Genomic DNA, 22,306 nt, shown 5'->3' on the forward strand with positions numbered 1-22,306 from the left:
CAAGCCCACCCAGGACATGGACCCTGCCTCTGGGGTGTACCACAGACAGGCGCACGGCCCCGCCCCAGCTGCACCCCGCAGACACTCTGCCTGCTCTCCCCGGCTGGTCGCACAGGAGAACACAGACAGTAGCCATGAGGCCCCTCTGCCCACATGTGCACCACCCCACACACAAAGACACACACCAAGGGTGGTGATGCCACTCCCCCCCCAGCTGTGTTTCAGGTCCCCCCCCAGCTGTGTTTCAGGTCCCCTTTTCAGGAGACCGATTCCTCACAGACAATGCACAGCTGTGGGGCCGACTGTCAGTCGGTCCTGACGGCGCTGCCCATGGGCCCGGTTCTGCTGGCAGAGTTGTTAGCCTCACACGAAGCTGCAAAGTCCCCACAGAGGAGCCAGCTTGGTCACATGTCCTTGCTGGGGAACAGCCAGACCCACTTGTGGCAGCCATCATCTGTGAGGGTCCGGCCCAGCATGAGTCAGCACCAATGACTGGCTGCCATCTCATGGGACATAGGCCTTGGCCGCCTCTCCCCAACCCTCTGTGATGAAAGACCCAACCCACAGTCATCCCCCACCAGGGCCTCTGGGAGCAGATGCCAAGCCGGGGGCCCTGACCCTGGTCTCCTCGTGCTCCTTCTGCCTTTCCCCCTGTTGGCTGCCGGCACACACTCTACCCTGAGAGTGAGTGCCAGCCAGCACTGAGGGGAACTGGGAGGAGGCTGCCTGCCTGAGCACCCCGTGTCCCCCAGCTCCTGAGGGCCAGGTGCCCCCAGGCCAGCTCTGCCCTCCTGTGCTATGTCCAGCTGGCAGAGATGGTACAGGAACCCTCTGACTGAGCCCCTAGCCCCCAGACCTCCTTCATATTGTCCGTGTCCCAGAGCATGGTATACCTGGGTGTCTTCATGGATCTCCCCCTAACAAGGCCCCAGGGACCACTGCTGAGAGGTGCAGGTGCTCTGGGCCAGGCAACGGTATTTCCCTCTCACTCCAAAGCAGAGCAACCCCGGCCTTGGCCCCGTGCCTGCTGCCCTCTGACCCTGCTGTGTTCTCTGAGGCAGGAGATGCGTCCCACCAGCAGGCACCTTGCCCAAGCTCCCTGTCCACATCCTATCTGTCAAAGGCTCCAGAACCATCTGTCCTGCTCTCCCCTCACTGCCATCGCCCCTGGCCCCAACAGACCTCCACCAGTCAAGGAGGTTTGCCCCTCTAGTAGGCCACTAGGGACAGGTGGGATAGGAGGCAGCAGGTAGGGTGCCAGCAGGAGCAGTCTCATCCTCAAAAAGCCAGGAGGTCCCCCTAACCCATCTGCCCAGGCTGGAGGGGCTGGATTCAAGTGGTCCCCATGGTTGGGCATGGGCTCAAGGAGAAATTATTCACCCTCTGAAGTCCCTCAGACCATGTGGAAGAGGCCCTGAGAGATGACAGAATCCTCTTTAAATCTGAGTTTCACCAAAGGCAACAACCAGCTGAGAGATGGGCAGCCTGGCCATCATTCCCAAAAGGAATGTGGGGAGCTAGAGGCCAAGAGGCCAAAGGTCAGAGGCCACAGCCCTAAGGCTAGCAGTCTGACATCAGACAGTGTTCCCACATGGAGGCCGATCCCCCCCAGGAAGAGGCCAGGACCCCTTCTTTTTTCCTGCCAGGGGTCTCAGCACAGATTTGGTACCAGGGCAGCCTTGGAGGGCAAGCAGGTGGCAGGGCCAAATTTGAGGACTCACCTGGCACCTGCCGGGGGGAGAGCTCCGTGGAGTCCTGCAGGCTGATGAAGAGGAGGAGGCCTGCGGCCCCGAACAGCAGGATGGATGAAAACATGCAGGCCAGCTGCATTGTTCCGGCACGTAGGGTCATCCAAGCCTTGCTCCGGGGTCACCTCTTGGGTGTGGAAAGCGAGTCCTTCCTTCATTGTCTACACCAGGTGTCCATCAGGCCACGGTCTACAGGGCAGAGGGGGAGAAAGACGGTCCATCAGCGAGGCACAGGGCCTCGCGGGCGGGCGGAGGCCCCAGTTGTTGCCAGTGACCAAGTGTGCTCCCTAGGGCCCTCAGCCCCCCAGCTTACTCAGGTGTGTCCCTTCCACCTTTTCAAGCCCAGGAAGGCTGAGGGAAGTCCACTCACCACCTGTGGCTGGGACACCAGATTTACTTCAGGGTCTCCTGTATTAGTACCCCCAGAAAAACCATGGTGAGAGGCACACCCTGGCCTCTGCCTGAGGGGGCCCAGAGTAAGGCCCTGAAGCCCAGAGCCAGGGACAGTGGCCACCCACCTGCACTGTCCAGACTCTGAGCCTCTAGACAAGTACGCAGGTGCCCCACAGTGGGTTCCAGGTATAGGCAGGAATCCAGGTCCTTTTCCCTTGCAACTGGCCTGGTGGACAAGAAGTCCTCGGATCTCCCTCAGTCCTGGCCCATCTCTGAGATGCTCAGGACAAGGGTGTTCAGAGAGCAGGAGGCTTTGAGAAGGAGCCTCCCAGGCCCAGAGGATGTCAGGGGCGGACGGACGCCCCCGCCCATCCATTCCCCCACAGCACCCAGAGCTGTGCCCCCTGATGGATGGGTGGATGGGCTGGTGGGATTGTGGACATAGCCACACTAATGGGAGCTGAAGCTCTGACCAGATCATGGTTGTCCCCGATCTCGAGGCCCTCAGGCCTGGGGCTGAAGCAGGGCAACCGGACCCATGTCTGACCCATCCCAGGCTCAGAGGCCGGTGCCAACAGCCCTCACATTCCTGCAGATGGGCCGCTGTAGACGCACGGCCTGCAGGCAACTCTCCCCTTACCTGGGCTCCTCCTGAAGGGGAAGGAATCCCCAGGACCCCAGTATCAACCTGTGACCCCAGCTGGGCCAGGCTATGGGTCAAAATGGGGCAACCCAAGGCCCGTTGCCTACAGGAAGGATGTGAGTTCCTGCAGTGGGCAGCCCGGGTGCTGCAGCGGAGCCCGCACAGGAGGCTGCACTGGGTAGGTGGGGCCCCAGGACCATCCCTTTGGAAAAGGGTCACTCTGTCCCCCCACTTTCTCCAGTTCTTATCCTCCTGGGCCCAGGGACGCCACCTTCTTTCTTTTTCCCCTTTTAAAGGTTTTAATTATTTATTTTTGGAGAGAGGGGAAGGGAGGGAGAAAGAGAGGGAGAGAAACATTGATTGGTTGCTCCCGCATGTCCCCAACTGGGCACCCAGCCAAAACCCAGGTGTGTGCCCTGACCAGGAACTGAACCAGCGACACTCTGGTTTTCGGTATGACACACCGCTCACTGAGCCACACAGTCAGGGCACACACCACCCTCTTTCCACCGAAGGAGCCTTGGCTTCACCCGTCCTGGAACAGGGCAGTGCCCGAGGGAGGCTGGGCCAAGTGGGCAGCTCCCAGCAGCCTCTGAGACACAGCTGGGGGCTGGTGGGGCCCCAGGCCAGAGGAGAGGTGTCTGCTCAGCACAGGAGTGTTTCTCCATTAGGGTCTCCTCAAGCAGAAGGAACCGGTGCCTGACCTGGCACCCAGGCACTGGGGCAGGGAGTCCCAGCTACAGTCCCTCTGAGTCCAGCCTGCGGGGCGTGAAGCAGGAGGTGGTAATAACAGAAGCCCCTCTCCCCTGCCCGGACCACAAATCCCAAGGACTGGATGGTGCTCAGGAAGGCTCTGGGGCTGAGGAGCACTAAATTGCAGGTTTTGGTTTCTCCCCTCTGCAGGCTCTGTAATTATTTTTTCACTCAGTTAACTCTAATTAGCCTGCCCCAGGCCTCTGTGCACAAGGAACATGCCTGCACACGGCTCTCTCTGGGCTGTGCTGCTGCAGAGGTGGTTCCCATGACCTCCCAGCTTCTACGCTGGGGAGGTAGTGCCGAGCTAGGCTCAGCTCTGTTCTGGAGCTGGCTCTGGGGGTTCAGGCTTGCCCCAACCTCACTGCAACAGCCCCCACCTCAGAGAAAGACTGCTGCTTCCTGCCATCACCGGGGACCCCCTGCCCTGGTCTTTCAGTGGGTGAAAATGGGCAGCCCCATGTCCCCATCCCCCATGGCTCAGACTCTGATACCCTTCATGTGGGGTCGTGGCCTCCCGCTTTGGGGCTGCCCTGGATGGAGCTGTCCTTGGGGGCCAGTGCAGGCCGCAGGCTGTGTTGAAGGACAAGGTCGCTTTCAGTGCTGCCCACAGCATGCTCACTGCCATGCGGCCCCCCAGCAGTGCACGCAGGGCCCACCAGGCCAGCCCCGAGTTCCCAGGGGAATATGAGCCACTGATGGGGGAGGTGGAGCTATTCTCTCCCACCCTCACTCTGCCCCCACCCAGCAGTTGGCTTAACCCCTTGGGATTCCCAGAGTTGAAAGAGGGGGAAGATATTATACACAATGATGCAATGGGGACAGGACACAGGCAACATGCACTACCATGTATGTTCACACACGCCTGAGTCTGCACTGGTGAGCACCTGCATGCCCACACTACTGACGGTCCACAGCAAGACCCCAGCTACAAGGAGAGTGCTGTGAAGCCCTGATCCTTCGGGCCGTGGGGTCAGGCACACTCTGCAGCTACACGGGCCTCCGGAGCCTGACCCCAGGCCAGGGGGCCAATCTGATCTTGGAGGACCTCTGACATCAGGGCATTTCATGAGCAGCTTCCTGGCCCCTTCCCTGTGTTGGCCTTGGGGGAACACAAGGACCTTCTGCACACCCGGGGGGGGGGACTGGGGCTTCCCCTGCCCAGCCCCAAAGCCTCACACCCTCCTGTCAGTGTTTGCTCTTGCTGGAGACCATCTAGCCAGCTAGCTCCCTGCTCCGTGCAAACAGGAATCAAAAGGTTAGCCTGTCTCCCCTTCTGGGTACCTGGTTGGCATCTGGCTGGGTCTGGGTGCCCCAGGAGGGGGCCGACAGCACAGAGTCTGTAAGAATCTCCTTTCTTTAAAGGGGGGTTGGTGGGCGGTCATCAATACACCACCAGACACTGCAGAGAGTATGCAACTGATCTATTGTTCCCCTGAGGGCCCTTGTCTCCAAAGTCACGGGTTATTTTCAAGGCAACAGGGAGATGCTGGTCCAAAGGCTGTTTACCTCCTTCTCCTGGGAGCCCAGCTGCTGCCTGGGTGGTGCACGCTGGGAACGGTCCCAGGCAGGCCCAGGCTGCCCAGGGCCCCATAAATAGTCACAGGCCTCTGCTCCCACCTGGGACTGGAGCATCCTCACTGCGCACTGCATCCCCCTCTGTTCCAACGACAAACAGGACACCCTTCTCCATCTCCCTGCCTCCCTTCCGAGACCCACAGACCAGGAAACTCGAATAACGGGAGCAGCGTGGGGTGGGGTACGGCAAGAAAATTAAACAGCCCACTGAGTTTCCAGAGGGTCCTGCCCTCATCACAATTCCTAGTCCTCTCGGTGGCTTTTCTCCCTGAGACCTGAACGGCGTCACCAATTTTTACTGTAAGAAAAAAAAATCCAATTAATCTTGTAAACACCTCCTGGGACACAGGACAGGGCTAAGGATTCCTCCCATTTCCTTATTGATCTGATTTTCAAATGTGTCTCTTCGGAAAATTCACTTCAGGGCACAAGCAAGGACTTGGGAATTCAGCCAAAACACACGCACCTCCAGTGGCGACAGGCCGGCAGGCACAAGCACGGACGGACGGCTCCAAGGACATGCTGGGCTGCGGCTGCTCCAAGGCCTGGGGCAAGCCTGTTCCCCAGCCACCCAGAGGGCCCCTTCCGGCTGCGGGGACCCACCCCACTCCCCAGGGGAGGCAGCAGGAGGCGTCGGGGCACGTGCTCATGGGTGCACCCACTTGGTGTACAGACCCGCCTGGGAAAGTTCTCTGTCCAGTCAGTCTCCTCCTCGCAGGGGCAGGAGCAAACAATGACGTCCCTCCCTCCCGGCTGAGGGCTCCAGGAGAAGCCGCTCATTGAGAGAGAGAGAGAGAGAGAGAGAGAGAGAGAGAGAGAGAGAGAGAGAGGGAGGCTGCTATGGCAACTTGAGGAGAATGGAGCCAGGCACTGCCGTCACCTTGAATCCGGCACCAGCACCGGCACCAAGCGTCAGCCCTGGCGGCAGAGGGGCCCCCGCTGGGGGGGCGCTGGGGCTGACCACCGCTTCCCTCCGCAGCCTCCTTGCCTGGGGAACTCGTTTGCCCCGTGTTGAAACGGAGCACACAGCCCAGTCCCCCGAGAACACCACCTCCATCTGTTTTGTCAGACAAGTTCTTCCGTGTGTGTGGCTCCTGCTTACTTCTGAGATGAGGTTCTCCTTGATTTCAGATCATTAAAATCCTGCAGCTAATTAAAACCGCTCTAATGGCAGCGGCGGCGGCAGCGCACTCTGGGACGAGCCCCTCCAGGTTTCCCCACACAGGCACAAAGTTGCAATGCTCTGCGAGGTGACGGATGGCTGCTGCCAGGGCTGGGGTTGCGGGGCGGGGCTGCGGTCTGGAACAGCTTGAGCAGGGGAGCGCTGACCTGGGTCCTGAAATACCCAGGGCCCAGCCCTGTCTTCCCAGGCCCTCAAGGCTGCACCCCACTCTTGGGGCAGGGAATTCTCCGCTATCCACCTCTCTGTTACAAGGCAGATATTCCCTTTAATCCCCCACGCTTCCTGAGTGCTAAGGCAGAGGCTGAGGTGCGTAAATCAGGCTCCGACAGCCCCAAAGCCTTGCCTTACTGGCTCCACTAGGAACACCGCCACCCAGCTTCCTGCAGGCGCTCACACAGAGGCTGGGGGGAAGCCTGCAAACACACAGCTGTGGCAAGGAGCTCCGGAGAGCCTGGCCCAGGTGCCACAGACTGCGAGGCCCTTGACAGTTTGTTAGGGGTAGAACCACACCATAAATACCACCTCTGTCCAGTACTTCCTCTATTTTCAGGGCATTTTATGCCAATGGGGCAAGTGGAGAAGCCAAGACCCTTCCCACTCCCACCATGGCAGAGTCTGGAAGGGGGTTCAGTACCCGAAATGCATGTGTGCCCCTCACTTACAGCCCTTCCCCCACAGCGTGGCGAGCACTCACAGGCCTGCTCCAGGCTCTTAGAGCCTTAGGAGCAGGGCTGGGCCTCTGCCCACTTTCGTGGTCCCAGTGCTGCTGCGCAGTGCCTGGCACAGCAAGGGGATCAGTGGCCCCTGAGGCAGCTGAACGGCAAGAGTGAATGGAGGGAGGTGTCCATGTGCCGAGAGGCAGTCCACGAACCTGGACTTTTAGAAAGGTCATTTATGTTTCAGGGAGCTGTGAGTTTGCTTTGGCCAGGTCTGGGTTAGCATCAGGTCCGAAGCGTAGCCCAAACTCATGAGAGAAGAAGAGGCAGGGAAGGGGGCTCCACCAGGAGCCTGACGGAGCCTGACAGCTCCCACACGGTGACAGCTCCCACCAGGGCAGCATTTCTGAACCCTCCTGGGCCAGCCAGACGTCAGCTCGTGGGGCTTGAGGACTAATTCATACCCCGGGAGAGGTAAATGTTGACTCACACTATCTCCATGCTCCTTAACACATGTAACATATGTGTGAATACATAAGACATTTAGATGTCAGAAAATGGATTATCTCCAAATATATAGTATCATGTTAGAGAATTCCTGAACAAAAGCACAGTTTGACTATGTCGATCGAAAGTCAATGGGAGCAGCATGAGTGTGGCTTGAGGACACCGTGCTGTCAAACAAGCCAGTCACAGGGGGACCAATACTGTGTGGTTCCAAGTGGCAGAACTCAGAGACACAAAGTAGAGCAGTGGTTACCAAAGGCCGGGGGAGGGGGTCACTAATTAACAAGCGTAGAGGTTCTGCTGGGGAAGGTGCGGAAGTCGTGGAGATGGATGGTGGTGACAGACGGTGGTGGTGGTTGCACAACAATGTGAGTGTACTCAATGCCTCTGGACTTAAAAATGGTTAAAATGGAACATTTTACATATGCATTTACCACAATAAAACAAATCCATGAAAGCAGACGGTTGATACCTAGCAGAAATCACTCTCTACCTGTTAGTTTCACTCACCCCACAGGTGACTGGGTGTGGGCCCAGGAGCTGAGGAGGACCAGAGCGGTCAAGTTCATGACCACATGAAACATGACCAGGACTTAGGGAGCTGAGTTCATGGCCCCAGGAAGGTGGGTCAGGCAGCAGGATGTCATTCATGGCATGGACACAGGCTGAGAGTGGGGAGTGATTCAGGTTCTAGGCCTGGCTGCTCCTCCAGTCACCTGTGAGACCCTCAAGATTTTATTTTCCTCGGAGTAAAATAAATGAATCTTGTAATCAGTCTGCAGCCAAAACATCCATTGTGGGTGAGTTCCCAAGTTCCTTGTAACCCTGGTATGAGACAAATGTCTTGGAGAACAAAAGCCACCTTGTTGACTTCATCTGCATGAGGCCACTTTCAGGCAGAGCAGGTGGCCCTCTGATGAGAACGTCCCTCACCCACACCCTGGCCACAAATCAGGGCTGCTGCTGGGCCCCTGTGGACCAGAGCTGCCCCACCATCTCCCTTTGAGACGACTTTGTCCTTGTGGAGGGAGCAAAGGCCCCTGACACAAGTGTTGAACTGGAAACTGCCTCCTCGGGTTCTTTCCAATCCACAACACTGTGCTCCCGAGGCCTGCCTGGCTGAGGCAAGTCCCCCCACACCCCGGCACTGAGGTGACCACTCACACTGAGCCCAGCTGGGACAGTGCCTCACTTATTGATAGAAATCATTTCCAGGCAAAAATCTAAACAGGGCTAAGGAGGGGGATCCCAATGAATTTATAGTCACCTTTGTCATTTAAAGAGCATTAATTTTTAAAGAATTTAAAAGGGCAACATGAGGAATCCTCACAGGGGTGAAAATGTGCTCAATCCTGACTCTGTGGGTGCCAGTGTCTTCACAGTGACACCGCGCTACAGTCGTGTGGCCTGTTGCTATGGAGGGGAGTGGGGTCAGGGGTCACAGGATTCCTCTGTGTTATTTCTTACAACCGTATGTGAATCAAAAGTTATCTTAAAATAGAACATTTAATTTAAAAAAAAATAAAGAACTTAAAATAAAAGCTACTGGCCTTTCAGCTCATGCATAATGGAAGCAAATTCTAATGTCGTGCACGTAAATAATAAATAACCATTTTCATGGATCAGCGCCATCCTCTGTTGTATGAGAAACATTTTAAAGTTAAGGGACTATGCCTTTAATAGGAAAATTTGATGTGTTAGCAACTACTGGTTGATCTTTGTGCATTTTTCAATTGCAAAGTGCACTTTAAAAATGCAAACAATTATTAATATTGATTTGGGCTAAAACAATATTGAATTCCAATATATTTCCAGCACTTTTATGAATTACTTTGTGGATACGTGGTGATTATGATAAAAGAACATTTGCATGCTCAATTTCTTTTCAGCAAGGAGCCTTGAAGAGGGATGCTGTGATCGGGCATCATGAGCTTCCCAGGGACGAGAGTGGCTCCAGGGCCCTCGGCTGGGCCTTCAGACTCAGCAGCTGGCACAGCCTCTCAGGACCTCTCTCCTCTCTGGGTTTTATCCAAACTGATGAGACAGGGTACAGGCAGCGATTGCCTGCTTGAGGCCTGGATTGGGACTCAGTGTCACCACTTTTAGGGAAAGCAAGGGAAAGAAGTAGACGTTTATGATGCTCTGTTAATGTTCCAGGCACTACACTAGCCACAGGTAAACATCCTACGTAGTTTCTACACAGTGATCTCATGAAGATCACTGTCCTTATCTGTCACAGGTCTGCTTCTCTGTAGGAGATGCCGAGATGGAGCTTGGGGTGCAAGGTGTGTATTAAGGATCCACACCTGTGAAGGGAAGAGGGCGGATGCTGAGGCGGGCAGAAGAAATTGAGCAGGGACTCAGGTCCAGCCACACCTGGACGAGGAGCTCTGGAGCTAGTGCGGCCTGTCTCTGGCCGTGCGGCAGGCAGAAATGGCCGCACCTTCCAGCCTCCCCTTCCTCAGGAGCTGGATGTGGGTTGCTCAGGAGAGGGCTCGACCTTCAATGAGGCTGTCTGTTGAAACCAAGGTAGATCCCAAAGGAGCTGACAGCTGGGGGCTGGCTGCTGCCCACATATTGCCTGGGTGATCAGTGAGTCCTTCTGGAAAGAGGATCTGGGCAGCGTATCTCCAAGCCCACCACTCTGTTTCACAGATGATGAAACTAAGACCCAGAGAGCTAAATATGGCCAAGGTTACACAGCAACTAAGCCACCCAGATCTGTCTGACTTGTTTCTCCCAAACAAAAGCAGGTACCAGACTGTCCTGACCTTCGAAAGTCTCCAGAGGAAAATGCAGAAAGTTTGACTGTGTAAGCAGATTCCCGCACACGTATGCATGCACCCACACACGTCCACTCCCTGGCAATTATCTCATTGCTAATGGAAGGCAGGGACACATTATTTGGGTTAAAGGTCCCCTGACAGTTCAGCCTGAAGCGCATCTCCCCGCAGCAGAGCTTGGGATCCGGCCGAGAGCAGCAGACAAGGAGGCACGATGCTGTGCAGCCTGCTTTTACTTTTAGAAAACACTGAGCTATTCACATTTTCCAGCTGCTCTGACATTCACAGCCATAGCAGGGGAAATTACAGGAAGGAAAAAATTGCATATTTACTTCTTAAAATTGAAAGTTGGAGTATAACATGAACAGAAAAGAGTGCATGAGTAAACCCGGAATGCCCTGGCCCCTAACAGGGTGCCACTGCCTTCCAGCTGCTAACGGAGATCCACAGACTCCAGAGCTGGAGGGAACGGCAAGCAGGTTTGGCTCCCTCCCAGGGAATCCCTCTCCCTGTGGCTGGCACAGGAGGCCCCAGCAGACTTGCTTTGTGTACCCTGCTGCCAATAGTGCCTGGCACAGAGTAGGTACTTGGGCAACATGTGGGAAACAAAGAGAGCCAGTAAGAGGAATGAGGAGGGTAAGGGATGCTTGCCCACTAGGGCCAGCTGGGTCCTCAGCACTGAGGCCATGTGGAATCCAGCAGGTGTGCCCTGCACGTCTGCACAATGCACGTGCACAGCTGTCCTCTTTGGGAGGAGGGTGGCCTCCCTAAACTGGCTCCAAGGCCGACCATCACGTACTCGATTCCTAATAGTCCAGCATGATTTTCCCCAGAGCTCTCCTCAAAACAAGTTGGTTTCTTCTAATCTGAAGGCTCAAAGACTAAGAATGTGGCAGAACAATCAAGTCTGTTGGCCTTATCCTGGTTGCTCTGTGGATAATTGGATCTCTTGCGGGCTAGCGGGATGGGGCTACGGCTGTGGAGTGACCTGGAAGTTCTAATGAGTGATTATGCATGAGACAGGCGCCAGTCTTCTCTGTGAGTCTCTGCCTCATGTCTCCAGCTGACCTCCTGTGCTTCAAGTTTCCTCTGCCACTCTGACCCCCAGTGCCTTTCCTTCCTCTCACCACAGGGTGCTGATAAGCCAGGAATGTAGGCCCACTCTAATCCTCCCTCCCCATTCCCTCACATCCAAGTGTAGCTCTGCCTCCTGCAGATGTGTCCTGCCTCTCTTTTCCAGGCCCTCAGTGAGGCTGATTCAGCACCATGGGCCTGGACAGCTCCTTGCATCCACACCAGCCCCTGCAGTGCAGTACATTTGCTGTTGCCCTCCTGTTCAAAACCGTCTGGGGCCTCCAGTTGCCCAACGGTCCAAGTTTGAATGTCTCAGCACGTCCCACAAGGCCCATGAGTAAACAGTCTCTCTGACCTCCCACCTCCAGTCTCATCTTTCATCATTCCCTGATGACCCTCAGGCCAGGTGAGGTACCCCTCCTGCTTGTGTGTGTCCCCTGGGCTTTCCTCCAACACAGCTAACAGAGGCTAGTGCAGAGAAAAGAGCACTGGGCTTAGAGCATCTGCTTCTCAGCATCCCATTTCCTCACTGGGAGACCCTGGGCATCATCATTTTATATCTCTGAGCTTCCGTTTTTCCAACCAGTAAGTCAGTCCCCGGTAAACTGATACCACGGGACTGTTTGTGAAGATCCCTGCTGCGGGGAGATGCTGTCCCACAGTGGAGGGGAAGGGGCTTGGGACAGCAGAGGGGGATGCTGGGTCCCCGTGCTCTCCCAGCAGGGCACATACTCCTCTACCGTCAGTCTTGCTCTTTTGGCCAAGTGGCTTTGCCGACTTCTTTGCTTATCTTGAACAATAGAGAAGGGGGTCTGGTGTTTTTATCCCCAAGTCTGCAGCCTCTTTCTGCTGTTCTGGGCCCCAGATGTCCTCATCCTTCCACTTCAAGGACACAGAAAAGGTGCTAAACCTTTATGGTCCCTGGACATGGCACTCAGCGGCATACCTGTCAGGCTGGAGCGGTGGGCCAAGGGTGCAGGTGGCACTCGGCTGACTGGAAGCACCTGGGAGCAGACGGGCTCCACATAAGCCCCACGCTGTGCCCTTGTGCCACGCTGTCATCCGAGGGTCACTGGAGCCCTGACGTCTTACACGGTTGATGAAAAGAGGACGACACAGGGGGAAATGCATGTTTTTATGATGAGACCAAGAGTGGCCAATTACCGGTCTTCAGGGAACACTTATTGGAAGCAGCCCATTTCCTGTAATAACCATTTGACGCTTTTCTAATGAAAACTGTTTTTAGAACGACATAGCCAATGACCCTCGGTAGCAGACCCAGACATTCAGTCTGATCTTCTAACATGGAAACCTGGATTTTCATCTGAAATTTCCTGTTTCTTTAATTGGCAAGCAATGCCCATTTAAAAAACCTACCGGAGTTAATCGAAACTCAGGTCCAAGCTGAATTTGGCCTGGGGCCCACCTGCCACCACCCGGGCAGGAGCTGGGTGGCCCCCATGCAGACACGTGGGGCCCGGCCCAGGGTGCGGCCTCGGCCCGGAGGACGGCCGCTGCAGCGGGACAGGAGCAGCGGCTTGGGAGCCCCACCCAGTGGTGGCACACGCTTGTGCACCCACTTGTGTCAGGTGTGCCTGTTGTGTGTTGAACTGTATTTCCCATCCCTGCACAAAAACTTCATGTGTCGAAGCCCTAACCCCCGTCCTTCAGAATGTGACCTTAGTTGGAGACAGGGGCATTGCAGAGGTAACTAGTTAAGATGAGGTGGTGCTGGAATAGAGTGGGCCCCTCACTCAGTAGGACTGCTGTTCTTATTAAAGGGGAAATGTGGACAGAGACATGCACACAGAGACTGCTGTGTGAGGATGAAAGCAGAGCCTTCCCAGCCAAGGGACACGGAAGAGGGCCCGCTGGCCCTCAGAGGCTAGGGGCGGGGCCTGGACGGACTGTCCCTCACCCCCCTCGGGAGGAAGGAGCCTTGCTGACACCTTCCTGGTCGCAGACTTCCAGCCTCCAGGACAGTGGGCCCACATGCAGAAACACGGTTGGTTTCCGATGGTTCTAAGAAACGATGGTTGTTTAAGCCCCCAGTCTGTGCTCCTTGTTCTGTCAGCCCCAGCACCCAACAGCCCCTGGGGCCGAAGGCTCAGCCCTGGCCTGCAGGGCGGTATCCTCGGAAGGGGACTGGCGTGTTGCCAGGAGACAGGCCCTTGCCTCGTTCTCTGGCTGCCATCAACCGTGTGCAGACAGTGTCAGCCTGAGCATTGGACACGAAGCCTGTGACAACCAGGACGTGTTTGCAGGGGAATAATAGAAAACCCAGCTCAGTGGGAGTCCCAGAGCACCATGATGTCACCGGGCACCCAAGTCATTCCGGTGGCTCTGCTCTTCTGCCCTGGGGGCCGGTTTTGTTCTCAGACAGCTCCTTCATGACTGCATGACAGTTGCAGCCACAGCCCAGACTACAGGAATCCTCCTCACATCCAGCAGGACAGAGGGAGCCCCACCTCCAGCCGTGGAACAGAGCTCCTGGGCCCAGAGCCAAAGACACCTCCCTGACCCCATGCCAGAGGCTGCAGGAGTACCCTGTTCTGGGGGGAGCAGACCTGGGTTACCAGAACCAGTGGGTGGAACGGCCCTCCCTGGAGCTAGCCAGGGGGTCAGCCCCTCCAAGGGGGAGGGGCGACAGAGCTGGCCAGAGTCCACTACGCATTCTCTCCTTTGCTCTTTGCAAAAGCCGCATGAGCAATTACAACCCCCATTTTACAGATAAGGAGACAGGCTCGGAGAGACCGAGTAACCTGCACAAAGCCACACTGCTAATAAGTGGAGGCAGATGTGGATTCTGGTCTTGTTCCAAAGAACATGCTCTCCACCGCTCCCAGCATTAACCCTGCCTCGTGTGACTGAGGAAGCCAAACCCTGGACACAGGCCAGCACAGACCTGTGCTGGTCAGCAGGGTGGTGGTCAAGGCCACTCTCAGCAGCCCGCCCAGCCGAGCCACATCTGGCCCACTGCACCAGCCCACCGACTCCCAGGCAAACCCTGGCCTCCACGAGAGCTTGCGGGACAGCGAGAGTAAGGGAGGCCCTGAGAGGGCCTTCGTCTCGGATGTAAACACTTCTGTGACGTTGTGTGTGCACATGCAGATGTGTCTCTGTGACTCTGTCCTGGGGAGGAGTGGGTGAGGCCCATGTACCAGGGGAGCACCTGTGCGAGTGGACATGTGCACCCATGTGCGGGTGTTTCAGAGCCTCCCGTCCCTCCGCCCAGTGAAAGCAGCCCCACCGCAGCCCAGAGAGTGACCAGGAGCAGCTCCAAGGAGTTCCCCACAGCCACTGCCTGGGGTCAGGCCTCCTTCCCGGCAGAGCAGAGCAAGGCTCCCCTTTCCACCTGGGCCTGGAGGGAAGGCGGGGGGAGGGTGGGCTGGAGGGTGGGCTGGAGGGGGGCTCAGGAGTGGCCACCCAGGAGGGCCATCTGCCATCTGTGCCTCCGCTCCACTCCCCGCTCCATCCCCTCTCCGCCTTGGGGTGCATCGCTCTGGCGACCCCTGGGAACGGGAAGCTAATTTTCCACAATCATTAGTGATGGAAAGACCTCAGGTTCTGCCTTTAATTAAAGTCAAACGTGGGGCTGGGAGAAGCGCTGTGTGCAGGCGTCCTCTTCTCACTTGCAAAAGCCATATGCAAATAATTAAGCCAGGCATGGAAGCCATAATTAAAAATTTCACAAACCCCCTCATTAGCTGAGCAGTCTGCACGGAGAAGCAGAACAAGTCCCTCCCCATGCCAGTGGCAGCTCTTGCAGACGGTTAATTGGGCCTGAGGGGGAGAGGACGGCTGTACCTCGGTGGCAGTGAATGAGCTGGCAGGGTACCTGGCCTCCCAGGTCAGCAGTGATGACCTCCCGCCTCTGTCTAGGAAGCTTCTGGCCAGGGAACAGGGCTCCCAGGGTGAAGTAGGCAAACCCAAACCTCCACCCCCACCCGCCCCTCCCAGGGTGAGGAGGCACCACGACATGGGACCCTGGTCGCAAACCTCACACCCTTCCCTAGCCCTAGCCCCCATGTCAGCAGAGCTGGGATAGAGGTGGGGTTCTCAGCTGGAGGCTGGAGGCTGTTGCAGCTTGACAGCCAGTGTGCATAGGGCAGAGGGGGCCTCGGACCAAAGCCGGCTCAGGAGACCAGCACTGTGTGTCCTGAAGTCCTTCAACCCCTCCCAGGCACACAGATGTCCCCAGGCCTGGTGGCCACTGCAGAGTGACCCACCTGAAGACAAAGGCCCCAGCTAGGATGCCCACCCTCACCCCACAAACACACTGTCAGCACCGACTTTCATCGACACCTCAAGGGCAGTGAGGAGGGGTGGGACGGCAGGGAAATGGGAACTGTTGGCCCTCACTGCTCCAGACACTCTCTGTCCAGGTCCCTGGCCTGAGCCCTCCATCTCTGCACACATCCGGGTCACCTCACCTCAGGGATCGATCCTGCCAGGCAAGTCACCAAAGGCATAATCCCACTTGCTCACCGACATTTCCAAATGAATATTCACTCGCCCTGATCACTGCCACTTGTTTTCTGTCTAGCCTGATCAATGGTGCTCCTCTGAAGGACTCGTGCTCGCCAGAGGCATTGATCACATCCTGGAAGCTGCCTGGTGTGTGCGGGGAGGAGACAGGTCTTCCCGACCATAGGGCCAGGACACTGACCAGCTCACCTCGCCCGCACACCACCGCCCTGGCTGGGCCAGAGCATCCACACCGCTGGCACCCACTCCATCAGGGTCATAGACATGAACTGATCGTGATTAAAATTCAGAAACTGGCTCTTCTTTCGAGCATTTGGGGATCTTATGTGGTGCAGGAAGTCACAGACCTGCTCAGGCCAAGCCTCTGTCTAACCTATCGGACCAGGTCCCTGACTCAGCCCTTCCAGGTGGCCCAGGAAACATTTCTCTTCCAGTCTGTCCTCTGACAAACAGGAGGGCACCAGCCTCCCTGCCAAGGTCACCAGACACCCACCCCCAGGCATCCTGCTCGCTGGAGCTGACCCTGGGCCACCACAAGCCTGGCTGACTCTCTGTCTTGGTTCTCAGCTGCCTCCAACGTGCGTCAACAGTCTGCCTGCAGGTCAGCTCAGCTCCCTTCGCTCTGTTCCCCCTCCAGGCCCAGCTGCTCTGAAAGTCAGAGCCCCCGTTCAGTGTTTCTTTTCTGTCCGTCCACATCCTCCCCATTACAAACAGCTGCCTAAAGACCTGTCCTTACAGCCACTGACACAGGGCGGTACACAAGGATGAGGCACAGTGTCTGGATGGGGAGGGAGAGGGGACTGCCCTGCTGATACCAGCCATCTGTACATTTTACTCTGGGGCCCTGTTGGATCCTTAAAAATCCATTATAAAATATTTCAGTGCACTTACCCTCAACTTAAAGAATAAACAATGGCCAATATTTGGAGTCTCCTTTGTACTCCTTTCTCCTGCTCCCCTCTCCCAGAGGAAACCACACATGTAGTAAATATTTAATGAGCACCTACTATGTGCCTAGCACTGTTCTAGGTAGTTGGGATCCACTGGTGAACAAAACAGACAAAGATCCTCCCTTCATAGAATTCCATTGCAACCAGGAGAGTTCTAGAAACTGAGTAAATTAGAAACTCATGAACAGCCTCTGAGGGTGAGGAAGGCCACGGAGCAAAGGAGAACAGGGCAGAGTGAGGGGGGCCGGGAAGGCTGGCGGCCCCAGGAACGTCTCCAGACCTAAGCATGTGGGATGGGCCTCACAGGGAAGGTGACATTTGACCCATGGGGGTGTCTAGGGAACCACCTGCACCAAGACCCTGGGGTGCAGGCATCCCTGGCACCCAGTGTGTCTGCAGAGAAACAAACATAAAGAAGAGAAGATAAGGTCAGAGAAGTAATGTGGGGGCCAGTGATGTGGGCCATTCAAAGAACGCTGGCTTTCACTCTGAGTGGGAGGGGGTGGAGAAAAAACATGATGTGACTTGGATTTCAGGTGCGACCCTCTGGCCAAATTAGCAGGCAAGGGCAGAAGCAGGGAGGCTGGGGGAGAGGACCCCTTAAGTCCTGGTGAGAAATTTCAGTTGTGACATGAAGACCCATGTCTTCCATTCTCATGGGAATTGACCCTTTCAGAGGACATTTTATTCTGATGTTAAAAAATTACATGTTTTTGTTTTGATGCTCTGATAGTATTATGTCTTAGGTTACTTGCTGGCCATAAGCTTTCCTGGTGCATTCTACATCCTGAAAAACTGTGTAACTCTTGCCCTGACTGGTGTGGCTCTGTTGACTGGGAATCATCCCACAAAGCAAAAGGTCACCAGCTTGATTCCCAGACAGGGCACATGCCTGGGTTGTGAGTTCAGGTTGCGTTCAGGAGGCAACTGATCAATGTTTCTATCTCACATCAATGTTTCTCTCCCTCTCTTTCTTCCATCCTTCTCCTCTCTCTAAAAATAAATATATAATATCTTAAAAAAGCAAAACTATGTCACCTTCACATTAATCCTGGCCCTCGAGAAGGGCAGGAAACTCAGCTGCCTGGTAGGTGTGAATGCAATAGAAATGGGACGAGGTGACACAGTGATGACTGGGGGGAGGGCCCTGGAGCTGCCAGGCTGCCTGGGTCCATGTCCTGGCTCCATTATCTACCAACTATGTGGCTCTGGGTGAGCTGCTCAGTGCTCTGTGCTCGGTTTTCTCACCCGCAGAATGGGTATAGTGATGGCTACCTTGCGAGGTTGTGATAAGGACTAAGTGGGCGATGAGGGTGCTGCTTTTGAAGGAGTACCTGGCACACGAGGAGTGCTCGATCGTGCTGCAGAGCTCCCCAAAGTGCTTCTCTCTCAGGCCAGTTCATCCACCTGGAGCTGGAGAAACAACCTTCTGCTGCCTGTCATCTAGCAAAACCCGAATGCCAGCAAGAAACAGGAGCCGTGGAGCTTCCTCGGGGGTCACCAGGGAATGTCTCAGGAGCTCAGGATAAGGCAGAACCTCAGGGAAACGTGACACCCCTGGAAAGGGCTCCCAAGAAACTGGCCCTCCAGCACTTACTGCATCAGGAAGGGGAAGTAACCAGCTGTTCTGGGCACCACGCCTCTGCAGACAGTGCTGGACGTGGGCCACCACCACGGGCGTGTGTTGTGGCGAGCAGTGGGGTGGGCATTTTTCCTGAAGTTCTGTGTTTGCAAAACTATTTCCATCATGCCTGCTGAGTATGCCAAGCACATCGGAATGATCGATTTTGAAAGTTTAATGCAGTTGGTCTTTTCCCTGATGATTAAAAATATGGTAACGTCTACCTTCAGCCTATTTACTCACCAAGCACCTTTGACGATTTCAGTTCAGATCAAAAGAACCCGGCATGCAGCTTGGTTTCACTGGCATTTAGACCCTCACAGAACTAGGGAAACGGCACCGCTGGGCTTGGCGGTGTTTGGGGCTGGTTGGATTTCTTTTACATCATTAATTACATTGTTAGCAAGGTTGAAGTCTTCTAAAAAAAACTGGCAAAATGCTAGAAGCTGAAGCTTGGCAGAGAATGATGGAGTATATTCTGAAAATATTTGTGAGGTTTTTCCTTGTATTCGCACACACAGACACACACACACACAGTCCTTGTCTCGAATTTGGCATTGCAAGAACACCCATAATGCAAATCTAATATTATTTTCAATTCAGCTCATTTATTTCGAAGAAATCTGACTCCAGTTCAGGGACATAATCAATTCTACTGGTGATCTCCAAGGCTCAGGAAAGCAGCCTTCCCTCTCCAATGGTCCCTGTCACCAAGTGTCACACATGCCTGGCTGCTTGTGCATGGTTTCCTTCCTCATCCATTCATCGTGACCAACAGCCAAATAACAGATTCGACCTCTGGCAAACTTTTAGCTTGCCAACCTCGATACGTAGTTGCTTTGGCCTTCCCAGTGAATTCCCCTGGGCGGAGTTCTCAGTTTCTTTGCCAGCACAAGGTCTGATGCCCCCAGTGCCGGTTTCAGGGGAGTTTCCAACAAGGCCAGAATCTGTACCGTCAGGATTGTAAGGTTTTGTATGGATGGGAGCCAATCCTGATGATGTGTGCTGTCACTACTTTCTGTCCTGCAAGGCAGAGAAGGGAGTTTTGCAAGAAATAATAAAACCCACCAGTTTTAGAATGAATCTCATGTGACCTGAATCCAACAGGATTTAAGGTATAAAGGTGGCTGGGCATCACTGCCCAGAACTTGCCAGCACCTCAGGGAAGGTGCACCCCATCTTTGCAGTAGAGATGCATCCACCCTTGATGGGGCCCTCGTGCATCGTCATCAGCTCCCCTAAAGGGGACAGAGGAAGCAAAACCGAGAGGCCTGAGCCTCGGGCGGGTTTGGTCTGCAGGTGGCAGTGTGACCTCCGTGGCTGGCGGTCAGCATGGGGTGGCAGGCCAGGCACCGCCTGTGCCCAGGCTCTGGGAAGCAGGAATGCGATGGCGGGTCTGCCCAGCACAAAGAGTCAGGAGTGCAGGGCACTGCACCAGTGGTGGTGGGGATGATCCCACCTGGATTTCCAGTGTGGGAGTTAGGACCACCTTCAACTCCTGGAAAGGATAAAACTAGAGATGCAATGGGCTTCTGGTCCCTTTTGTGTGCGAGCCCGTGGTAAACACAAAAATCACACTGTCCCTCAAAGCACAGCCTCACCTTAAAACAGAAGACACTTACGTTCCCGGCACATGATGGGAACTGCTGTGCATATGACAGTATCACTATTCAGTGACAGTCCACAGCACGTCTAATGCAAGTGCCACACAGCAGAGTGTCAGGATCTCTTGCATTTGAATTTCCTGACCAGGAAAATTGTGAGAAGCTTACTGTCTACAGCTTATGAAAATATAATTCGAAAAACACTTCGAACCCCCCTCCCAATAAACCTCTCCAATTACAAAATATTCTTTTGCAAGCCTCACAAAGCCTCCTCTCCCTCCCTAGAGATTAACACACCTGCTGGGGTTCGCCTGGTCTGTGCCTCCTCCCAGCTCCCCAGGGAAGGGCTGCTGTCGGCCACCACCTCTGGGAAAGGTGGTGAAACAATGCCACTTGTTTTTCCAAACTCACATCGCTCAGAGATGTTCCTTCCCTCCTCACAAGGCCGCAGCACCTCCTCCCACTGTAGACTTCTCGGTCTGAAAGCCCCACCATCCAGCATGACAGAGGATGGAGTTCCCTGAGGCCTTGCATCTTCCCAGCGCAGGGGCGAGGAAGGCCAGCAAAGGCTCTGGAAAGGAAGGCAGATTTTAGGCAGCAGGCCTGGCATGGAAACCCCAGGGTCCCTGAGCTGTGAGCCTCCATCCCCTGGCAACAGCTATGCAGCAGCTGCTGGGCCAGCTCCCTCCCACACCACCTCAGCATCCAACGCTCTGCACGCGAGGGTGGAAGGGGCAGATCCTGGGCACAGGGGGACCTCAGAGCCGTCGCTTCTGAGCAGAGACCATCAAAACCAAGTGCCAGATTTGCTCTGTGACACATGCAGGGTTATGGCCACTCTCACTCTCTCCCGCAGGCCCCATTGTTTTAGGATGACAGGAAGTGACTTTAGAAATGACCAATATTTCTCCACCGACATGAGAGCATAAATCACTACATCTTCGGCGCTTTCTCTGTGGTATCGATTCTTCTGAGAACGAAGGCAGATGGTTCCGATACGGCATCATCTAATATTCCCCCAGCTTGATTTATGGATTTCTTTGTGCATTACCTGAACATAAACCAGTTGAGCATTATTTCTTGCACACTTGTCAAATTAAGGTAAGATATTCTTGTTGACCTTTAAACCTAAAAAAAAAATCAAATGTGCCTGAGACATTTTCCAACAAGCTTTAAAATGAGCTGGGCCCTCAGATGCCAATTAAGAGGATGTAATTATGAAGGGAGCACCGTCTGTGCTTCGGGCAAAGGCTGAATTCTAGTTTTAATGCACTCATTCAATGGAGGGAGAGAAAATAAGCTGGTGATGAATAATCTCACGAAAGAGATGAGAACAATTTGGCACCATTTGTTCCTTAATTTACCCAAACGGGAAGGAGCTGGGGGAGCCGGCACCACGGCCTTCCAGAAGGAAGGAACACATCTTGAAAGGTGCAGAAAGCAGCGGCAGCGGCCAGAACCAAAATAGAGACGAGGCAGCAACTGCTGGGATGTTCCCAAACAGAAGCGGCACCGGCGCCAGCCTCGGGCTGCGCCAGGGTGCGAACGGGCTCTGGCTCCCGGCCGGGGAGTGTGTGCCTCCTGGCATTTCACTGAAGTGTCCTCTTCGGTGGCTTCTCCCACCGCCTGTCCACAGCCAGCCCAGACCCAGGGAGAGGGTCTCTGGGTGACATCCACGTGGGGCTGGCCGTTGTCTGCAAGGACACAGACAGAACGAACACACCCTTCTCCCTCCTGCTATGACCCTCCTTCTTCAAGGTGAAACGATGTGGCAGCGCCCGTTTGAGCTGGCCTTGGCATGTCCAAACCCAGAGGTGTGCCACATGCGTGTGTGTGCCTGTGAGTGCAAGGGCCTGGCCCCAGGCTGGCTTCGGCATCCCTGAGGTCCCTTTCAGAAAAATGCCCACTTAAACCTATTCTCGACACTCTCTGGGATGACAGGATCCCACTGGTCACAGCCAGCTGCCGGTGAGAGCCCCCTCTCCTTCCCCATCTGAGGTCTTGCGCATGTGCGCAGCAGCCAGCCAGCCAGCCAGCCCCTCCTCCTCCGTCTCCCTGAACACCCCAGTCTGTTCTTCCCCCATCCCAGCCTCGGGCTGGGCGCTCCAGCCCCTCTCATCTCCTACTCCCTTCTTCTCTCAGCTGCGGCAACTTTGCTCCTCCCTGGGTGACCCTGTCCCCTCTTCCCTCCAAGCCTTGCTCCGTCTCACCATCCTGACCACACTGAGGCAGACAGGCAGACAGAATTCTCCCCGTGAGTCTGGGAGGAGAAGCCCTCAGTCCTATTAGTGATTGTTTCCCTGCCATGCACACCCCTACTCCGTC

At 55.3% G+C, this 22,306-nt stretch overlaps 1 protein-coding gene across 2 annotated transcripts in view; it reads right to left on the reverse strand.

Annotated features, from left to right (window-relative positions):
• The window catches only part of CHST8 (carbohydrate sulfotransferase 8), a 111,196-nt gene that overhangs the window by 55,097 nt on the left and 33,793 nt on the right, over positions 1-22,306 (reverse strand). The window contains exons 1-2 of one of the 2 annotated variants that reach the window (XM_036012065.1): positions 5,582-5,882; positions 1,722-1,937 (exon numbers count right to left, since the gene is read on the reverse strand). In XM_036012065.1, coding sequence (XP_035867958.1) covers positions 1,722-1,851 — 130 coding nt within the window. In that variant the 5' untranslated portion in view covers positions 1,852-1,937; positions 5,582-5,882. Of the gene's footprint in view, positions 1-1,721; positions 1,938-5,581; positions 5,883-22,306 lie in introns of those variants that run through there. The other variant, XM_028529954.2, reaches the window with a different exon arrangement.

The sequence above is a fragment of the Phyllostomus discolor genome, chromosome 12 (assembly GCF_004126475.2).
Source record: "Phyllostomus discolor isolate MPI-MPIP mPhyDis1 chromosome 12, mPhyDis1.pri.v3, whole genome shotgun sequence".
Classification (NCBI taxonomy): Eukaryota; Metazoa; Chordata; class Mammalia; order Chiroptera; family Phyllostomidae; genus Phyllostomus; species Phyllostomus discolor.